Source organism: Vulpes vulpes, chromosome 16 (genome assembly GCF_048418805.1).
Source record: "Vulpes vulpes isolate BD-2025 chromosome 16, VulVul3, whole genome shotgun sequence".
In the NCBI taxonomy this organism is placed as follows: domain Eukaryota; kingdom Metazoa; phylum Chordata; class Mammalia; order Carnivora; family Canidae; genus Vulpes; species Vulpes vulpes.
In genome coordinates, this window is record NC_132795.1 from 59,633,507 (window position 1) to 59,642,903 (window position 9,397).

General features: G+C 39.5%; 1 protein-coding gene across 2 annotated transcripts in view; it reads left to right on the forward strand.

Annotated features, from left to right (window-relative positions):
- PRDM4 (PR/SET domain 4) overlaps window positions 1-9,005 on the forward strand; it is a 28,175-nt gene extending 19,170 nt beyond the window's left edge. For both annotated transcript variants that reach the window (XM_072742658.1, XM_072742659.1), the window contains exons 9-12: window positions 486-613; window positions 1,252-1,566; window positions 2,727-2,895; window positions 7,302-9,005. In XM_072742658.1, the coding sequence (XP_072598759.1) occupies window positions 486-613; window positions 1,252-1,566; window positions 2,727-2,895; window positions 7,302-7,614 (925 nt within the window). In that variant the 3' untranslated portion in view covers window positions 7,615-9,005. The remainder of the gene's footprint in view (window positions 1-485; window positions 614-1,251; window positions 1,567-2,726; window positions 2,896-7,301) is intronic.
- Window positions 9,006-9,397: the final 392 nt, after the last annotated feature.

Consider the following 9,397-nt stretch of genomic DNA (forward strand, 5'->3'; position numbering starts at 1 on the left):
ACAAGACTACTTACCTTCTTTACTCCAGTAGTTGTTGACTAATGGTGGTTATAAATCAAAACAGAAGAAGCTATCCTTTTTAAAAATAGTTTAACCTACCAGTGCAATAGGAAGTAATAGGGTCTTCATTGAATTTGTAAGTGGGTACCTTTTCTCTATATCTGCTGTTGGTCAACCATTAGGCCGTAAGTTAATTATTATTCAGCTAATTATCTCAGTCTTTGTCATATTGCTTTTTTAAAACTTTATTTTCTTCTGTTGATAAGTTCTCTAGTGTTTCTGACTGTAAAGGGGAATCAGCTGATGTACAGAAAAAAGAATTCTGCTTCTATACAAGTCCCTCCTAATACGATAGAGAATTAGAAAAACTGACCCAAAGAAAATAGTTCTCTAAGTTTTCATATAGAATTTTGCTCTAGGGATATGATGTGTTTAGTATATACCTCAAAATTAATATACTTCATCTATTAAATGTGATAACTTAGGAACCGGGAAGAGCAGAATTTGGTGGCTTATCCCCATGATGGAAAAATCTATTTCTGCACCTCACAGGATATCCCTCCTGAAAATGAACTGCTTTTTTATTACAGCCGGGATTATGCTCAGCAGATTGGTAAGTTACTATAAGACTTGTTTTTCCTGCATCTAGCATAGTAAAAACACTCTGAGGACCAGTAGTAGTTTTGGTAATGACTTACATGTTCGCTGAAGTAAATAATATACCTTTGTATAAATAAAAGCAGGATATTATCCATGTGTTAGAAGTGTTATAATCTGTGAGGTTCTTCACAAGCTGAATGTTATTGATCATGCAGTATTCATGTGAAAGTTACTTTTGTGGTAAAATTTTGATTTGGGATATTTGAAGTTCCTTAGGCTACTTTTTCTGAGCCAGTACCATTGTAATTTACGTTCATAAAGAACAGTAATTACGTTCCTTTAATTGACTTAACCTGCATAGTCTTTTTCTTTGCATTGTGTCATGATGACAAGCTATGTTTAAGAGTTTGTACTACAAAAAAAAAAAAAAAAGGTTTTTGCTTAGGAAAGATGTATCATCATCTTCCTTTGTGCCCAACACGTTGTGTGTGATGCGGGGAATAGAGGATTAAACTCTACATTTTAGTTTTACAGGTAGTGGGCAAGATGGAAATTTTGGTAGAACGGAGAAGTGTAAGCAGTGTTATTAATATCAAGAACGAGTTTTACAGTTTAAGTATGAGGAGACATTGAGTCATTTTTGTTTTGAAGGTGCTCCTGAACACCCAGATGTGCACCTCTGTAACTGTGGCAAGGAATGCAGTTCCTATACAGAGTTCAAAGCTCACCTTACCAGCCACATCCATACCCATCTTCATAGCCAGGGCCACAGCAGCAGCCATGGGCCGAGCCACAGCAAAGAAAGGAAGTGGAAGTGCTCAATGTGCCCCCAGGCTTTTATCTCTCCTTCCAAACTTCATGTCCACTTTATGGGTCACATGGGTATGAAGCCCCACAAGTGTGATTTCTGTAGCAAGGCTTTTAGTGATCCCAGCAACCTGCGGACCCACCTCAAGATACATACAGGTAAGTTGAATTAGACCATCAAAATGGAATTGTGCAACAATTAGAAATTGCGGTAGTAAAGAAATTGCAGCTAGCTAGTCTTGCAGGTGGAGTTAATACGTGAGAAAATGAATCCATCTGGCTGTCAGCAGGACTTCATTGGGTGATAGATAAGTCTTGGTGTGGTAATTGCACTTCCTCAGAGGGTGTTAGCTCCTGTTATTACGATGTTTCACATTCCAGGTGCTGCCCCCACCATGGTTTGAAGGTGACCGGGAAAATGGACTTAATCGGGAAGTTGATGCATGTGTTTGGCCTGAAAGCAAAGGAATGCTATAGAAACATTCTGAGCCTTGCAGAGAGCTCATTCTGAGTCACCAGCCAGAGCCTATTTCTCTCCTGTGAATATTGTCCAGTAAATACTGCCAAATTTTGTTTTTTGAGTTTCCATTTACCAGATTCCATGCAAGCTAACCCCTTTCTTTTAGCACTTATTTTTAAAATACATTTACTACAAAATAACTGATGACATTTTAGTCTTCTTGGCTGGGTCATTGGTTCTCCAAATCTTTGAAAGTTAAATTCTTCCTTGTCCTTTTGCATTTAAGACTGGTTACAATGAAGACTATGTAGCCCACAAAACTTAAGATACAGATTAGACTTTACAAAAGGTTTTCTAACCCCTGACTTAAAGTAATCTTATTTTTGCATTCTTAGGAAGATTTTATTTCATCTCTGGTTTATGAGGTTGTATGTTTAAAAAAAGAGATAACTCTAAATTTAGGTTGTAAAAGTATGTTTTGCTCTATACACAAATGATATAATTCATGAGGTTTTTAAAAACATAATTGGATTAGGTTGGTTGCTAGGATTAGAAGTAATTTTTTTTTTTAGATTTTATATCATGAGCTATAAACACTAAAAGAATATGTATAGATATTTAGTTAAGTGGTCCTAGAAGGAGGTCAGATTTATTAGCTTCACTGGCTTTTGTTGAAGAACATAAATTTGTTTTCTCTGACTGGTTCTAGATAGATAGATAGCCCTAGAAAGTGATGTGCCAACTATCAGTTCTGTTTCATTCCTACCTCTGCCGCATACTCATACATGTGTCTGTTCACCTTGAGAATGCTAGTGATTGATTTATTATTCACAGTATGGCAATTTGGATTAATGTGCAGGTCAGAAGAACTACAGATGTACTTTGTGTGACAAGTCTTTCACCCAGAAGGCTCACCTAGAGTCCCACATGGTTATCCATACGGGTGAGAAGAATCTCAAGTGTGATTACTGTGACAAGTTGTTTATGCGGAGGCAGGACCTCAAGCAGCATGTGCTCATCCACACACAGTAAGTTACCCACAACCACTGTGCTTTCTAGGTTGGTAAACTTGAGTGCTTGCAAGTGCTGACTCATCATCTTCTCCTGCCTTTGCACCCTGGTAGCCACTTCCTGTGTTCACACAGCAAAGCAGAGGTTGGAAATCTTTAAGTTTTTGGTTTTATCCTGGAATATTTCATTTGTTTGCTTTATTCTTCTTCTTTTCACTTCTCTCTGTATTTTTTTTCCAACATATAATCTCATTTAGTTGAACAAATATTTTTAAGTACCTCCTTGATGCCCAGCATTATGCCAAGTGGCAAAAATATAGAAATGAAAAGATATGAATCTTGTCTTTAAAGAGCTCAAAGTCTGATAAGAGAGGCAGAACAGTAAAGCGCTACCATACCATGTTACAATTAGAGTGAGCATTGGATCCTGAGAGGTTGTGCAAGAGCGTCACAGACCTGGCTAGAGTGTCCTGGAAAAGTTTCCTGGTAATCTGACCTAAGTTTTTTGTTTTTTGTTTTTTGTTTTTTGTTTTTTGTTTTTTTGAGCTAAGTATTAAGGGAGATAAATTAGAATTATTCAGGGAGGCAAAAAAGGGTAAGGAGTGGGAATAGTATTCTAGACATATTTAGAAACACATAAGAAAAAGAAACATAAGGACTGTGGAGCACAAGTGGTTCTTTACAGTTTAGAGCATAGTGTGCATGTGCAAACGATGGAGAGACAGTGAAGTCCTGAATCTTTTATCCAACTAGGAAACTTAAGTTTCATTCTAGAAATAATGGGGAGCCCCTGAAAGATTTTCCCTCCCCATGTAGCAGGCACTCTGGTGGCTTAATTATGGTAAAAAAAGAATCCAAAAACACATAACATAAAATTTACCATCTTAACCATTTCTAAATTTTATTTATTTATTTTTAGAGATGGGGAGGTGGGTGGAAGGAAGGGCAAAGAATCTCAAGCAGGCTCCACACCTAGCACAGAGCTCAACGTGGGGCTCCATCTCCCAACCCTGAGATCATGACTTGAGCTGAAATCAAGAGCCACCCAGGTACCTCATTGTCTTAGCAATTTTTAAATATACTGTTCAATAATGTTAAGTGTATTCACACTCTTGTACAAATGTTGAAGGACTTTAAGGAAGGGGATGTCATGGTGAGATGTCCATTTTATAAAGATTACTCTGGCAGCAGGACAGGATGATTGAAGGAGAAGGTCACATTGGGAGTTCCATGAAGAATTTATTGCATGAATCCAAGTGTAATTAAATGTCTGGGCTGTGTTAGTTATATAGTGGTAAAGAGAAAAGAACATTTTGTGGTCCTGAGCTTTTATTTAGCAAATGTTAGAAGAGGGAGAAGACATTAGCTTGTATTATGGGGGTACTGTTTAGAAAGTCATGTTCAATGGACACTTGATATTATTGTAAGGTTTAGTTAAGTACTTCACTTTGATTTTAGCTCTTTTGTCTGATTCCTAATCAAATGCAACCTAAGGAATGCATTAGTTGGCTCAGTTGGTTGAGCATCCAACTCTTGGTTTCGGCTCAGATGATGATCTCATGGGTCATGGCGAGCACTGCTTGGAGCTGCCCACTCAGCGGGGTGTCTGCTTCTCTCCTTCCCCCTCTCCCTCTGTCCCTCTCCCTGCTCTTGTGTGGTACTCTCTTTCTCTCAAGTAAATAAATCAGTCTTTTAAAAATGCAATCTGAAACACTAAAACATCCAAGAAGTTTGGATCTACATTTGTAATTCCTAAAGTGACTTTTTAAAGTCTTCATGAAGTAGCTTCATTATTAGTGTAAAATTTTATTTTATTTTTTTAAGAATTTTTTTTTAAATTTTTATTTATTTATGATAGTCACACAGAGAGAGAGAGAGAGAGAGAGGCAGAGACACAGGCAGAGGGAGAAGCAGGCTCCATGCACCGGGAGCCTGACGTGGGATTCGATCCCGGGTCTCCAGGATCGCGCCCTGGGCCAAAGGCAGGCGCCAAACCGCTGCGCCACCCAGGGATCCCTTAGTGTAAAATTTTAAAAGTTAGATGTACGAATTTTAAAATACTTTATAGAATTGTATATCATTAGAGGTGAAAGAGCTCTCTGGGATCATTTAGCCCAGCTGATTATGTTAGTCAGCTTGAGCTGCCATAACAAAATACATTTTGGAGATTGGAAATCCAAGGTCAGGGTGTTAGTATGATTGGATTCTGACGAGGGCCGCCTTCCTAGCTTGCAGATAGCTACTTTCTTGCTGTGTCCCTACATGGGGAGAGAGCAGGTGAGTTCTGGTCTGTCTGCCTTTTCTTGTGACACTTATCCCATATTGGGGGGGTGGGGGGTCAGTCTTAATGACTTTATCTAAATCTAAGTACTTCCCATAGGCCCCACTTCTAAATCCCATGACGTTGTGGTTTGGGTCTGCAACATATGAATTTATTGGGGAGTGTGGCACACATTCAACCTATAGCACTGCTCATAATAATCCCTTGAAAAATGTGGAAAACAATTGGTGCCAGAGCCCTACCTCCAGAGATTCTAATTTAGCTGGTTAGGGGTATAGCCCTGGCCTTGGTATTTTTTAAAGGCTCCCCAAATGACTCTTGTCCAGCTAGGGTTAGGAGTTACTGAGTACATCAAATGAAAGACTTGTTTCTACAGTATCTCCGGCAAGTGGTTGTATAGTTTCTTCTAGAATACCACACAACTGATTTAGTTTTGAAGAAAAATTTGCTTAAATCAGCTTATGTCAAGCTCTATCCATTCATTCTACACCTGCCTCTAGAATGATGCATGTAAGTTTAATGTATCTTTAAACTCATAGCCTTTCATACTTATGAATTGCTATCATGTTCCCTTTAAGCCTTCTTTTCATCAGGCTTCATGTCCCTAATTTCTGCAGCTTTTCCTCTTATCACCTGATTTCAGATTTGGTACCCAGAAGTGAGCGTAGTATTCCAGATATGATCTATCCTGTGCTTAATGAATGGAGTTATTTTCTTCTTCTTCTTCTTTTTTTTTTTTTTTGTTTTTTTAATTTTATTTATTTATTCGAGAGAGAGACAGAGACACAGGCAGAGGGAGAAGCAGGCTCCATGCAGGGAGCCTGACATGGGACTTGATCCCGGGTCTTCAGGATCATGCCCTGGGCTGAAAGTGGCACTAAACTGCTGAGCCACCAGGGCTGCCCATTATTTTCTTCTTTGACCTTGACTTTCTCTTCTTTCAAGTGATGCCTAAATTTGCACTTGAATTTTCTATAGCCATTTCACAGCATAATGCAATATAAGTTATTTTGAGGTTAGCGGTACAATTGTTTCTCTCCACTGGGGTTGAGAATTGGCTTTATCAGGTATTCACCAATGAAAACAATTCTCTTAAATGTGGATCTGGACTTCTTGTAACAACGATGAAACATCGTAACTCTCTTTGCCAAACTCCCATGGGGTAAAGAGATTTTAGACTATCAAGGCTTTAACCTAATGTGTAAGTCATTCATAATTAAGAAGCACTCTTCAGGGACACCTGGGTGGCTCAGCGGTTAAGCGTCTGCCTTCATCCCAGGGTGTGATCCTGGAGACCCAGGTTTGAGTGCCACGTCGGGCTTCCTGCATGGAGCCTGCTTCTCCCTCTGCCTCTGCCTATGTCTCTGCCTCTCTTTCTGTGTGTCTCTCATGAATGAATGAATGAATGAATGAATAAAAATCTTTTTAAAAAAGCACTGTTCACTCAAAATATTTTTTTAAGATTTATTTATTTTAGAGAGACAAAGAGTAGTGTGGGGAAGGGCAGAGAAAATCTCAAACAGACTCCCCACTGAGCTTAGAGTCAGACATGGGGTTCGGTCCCATGACCCTGAGATCATGACCTGAGCCAAAATCAAGAGTCAGATGCTTAACTGACTGCCATGCAGGTGCCCTCACTCAAAATATTTTTGAATGAGACTGTGTTTCCTATGGAGATCATAGGTAAGATTTTGAGATGTTTGTATTGTTACCTTTTGACATTTCAAAATGGTATAGTAGTATTGAAATTCATTTTGTTTATCTGCTTAGGAAAAAGCTCAGCTATAGCCCTAAAGCCAAATGCAGGAGAAATTCCTCTCGCATGTTTGAGGAGATAAATGTTTTTATGTCCTATAAAAAAAGTCTGAATTGAGGGGAGCCTAGGTTGCTCAGTCAGTTAAGCATCTGACTTGATCTCAGTTCAGGTCTTGATCCTCAGGGTCATGTATTCAAGCTCCCATTCGGCTCCATACTGGGCATGAAGCCTACTTTAAAAAAAAAAAAAAAAAAAAAAAAAAAAAGTCTGATTCTAGAGAGGTAGAGCTCCTCTGACAAAGACCTGAGGTTGTCAAAAATAAGTGTGTGCCTTACTTATCATTTGTAACCCCAAATCTAATGTTTTTTTTTCTTGTGTTCCTCTTAGAGAACGCCAGATCAAGTGTCCCAAGTGTGATAAGCTGTTCTTGAGAACAAATCACTTGAAGAAACATCTTAATTCTCACGAAGGAAAACGGGATTATGTCTGTGAAAAATGTACAAAGGCTTATCTTACCAAATATCATCTCACCCGCCACCTGAAAACCTGCAAAGGTCCCACTTCCAGTTCATCAGCACAAGAAGAGGAAGAAGAGGATGACTCAGAAGAGGAAGAACTAGCAGACTCTGTGGGGACAGAAGACTGTCGGATTAACAATGCTGTGTATTCAGCAGATGAGTCTCTCTCGGCACATAAATAAAAGCCAACTATTTTGGATGGAAAATGCAAAAGGGAAAAACATATACAACCAGTTACCCACTTTGGTGATTTTTATATATAATGGTTTCTGATTTTCTTCCTGTCAACAGTCAAAGCAAACTGAATGGAGGTGGATAAAGCACTTATAGAAGAATATCCTAATGAAAACACTTTAGAACAGATGGGGAAAAGAGAGCAGGGAACCTAATTTTAAATGCTGTATGAGGAGGAAAGTGTTAGCTTTTGAAGTCTGTTCCTTATTTACACAATGAACTAGGTGATGCATTTATACCTGAGTCAAAGCTATCCTCTGCCCAAACAAATCAGATTTATTTTAAATTCTTTCATTGTTGCATTTTCCTCCCAGCCCTATGACATGGTAGCATTCTAAACTTGGTCCCTGCCTCATAGTCATCCCGACTGCTGATAGTGGTTCTGGAGCTGTGTTTTATGTAGACTGTTGTGACTCAAGTCATCTCAGATGGAGATGAACACAGCAATGTAAGCTTGTTATTTTGACTTCAGCTGACAAGTTTAAAGCACCACCTGCCTTAATCTCTGTTGGCTACTTGGGAGTTTAGGGTAGATCTTGCTTCCCAAAATTTCAGCAGATGCCTAGAGGGCAGATGAAAAAAGGACCAGCCAGGCAACAGGCAATGGTGGATGAAAGAAAAGGAGAGACACCAGGGCCACTGTCCAAAAAAAGCTTTGATGGAAGCCAGGTTGAGACACATGGTTATTGTTCTTAAAAATCTTTGTAGGTTTAGACATGTCTCTCTCTGACTCCAGTAAAGCCTCTAGAGAAAGGGGACCTGGAGGTGTAGTGAGTCAAATAATGCCTGCTTAGTTGTCTCCTGTCAACAAGCACATGTGGACTCAGGTGGCAAAGTGGTACCTTGGATCATGGAAAGGAGGGAATGATCCTTTGTATCTGGCCTATCCTACGAAGAATACACCATTAAGTGTTGGCAACTCAGAATGACAAATGATTTCAATCACATTGGTGCATTTGCAGGGTCAGACCTTCTCAGTTGTCTGATGAAGGATCTCCTCAGTTACGCATGGTGGGTGCCAACAGATTTCAAAGGTATAGAAGGCTTCAAATGTTCACCACATGGTTGTGTTTTCAGGGTCCCAGCTTAGTTAATTCATCCATCTGTCTGGTCTTTCACCTGGTCTCACATGTATATCCTGCTTTTAGTAAGAAGCAGACACATCCTTGAGATGACGGTTGATGGAAGATGCTCCTGCTCTTTGGTGCAGCCTCTGGGCTGGTGAAGAGAGGACTCTGGTGGGAGGGTTTTGCTGCTAATGTATTTATGGAATGAATGTATTTCATTCAAATCTGTATTCCTCTAGGAAGGATTAAAATAAAGACCTTTTTTTAAAATACAGGATTCTTCTTGTAATCTCATTTTGTGGAAGAAGAAAAATGAGTCATTTAGGGAAAAATTAGGAATAGCTTGGTTTTGTTTTCTAAGGTTAGAAGTGGAGAAAGTATTTTCTAAGCATAACTCTGGGATAATATTGTAATGTATTTCTGCATAACTGTGCTTAAATGAACTATGCTTCCTGTGTTTTCCACTCTCCTTTCCTGCCCTCATCCTCCCTAAGGGAGGGCCTTTACTCTGCTGTCTTCTTGGAGAAACTGCAGCAGGTGTACAGTTGAGGGATGGGGTGAGGTGGTGGTTAGGGCTGGCTGCTGATGCTTGTCATGAAGCCTCTGTCAGTGCACAGGGGCAGCTCCAAACTCAGCCTTTTACCAAAGGCATCCTGGTGGCAGG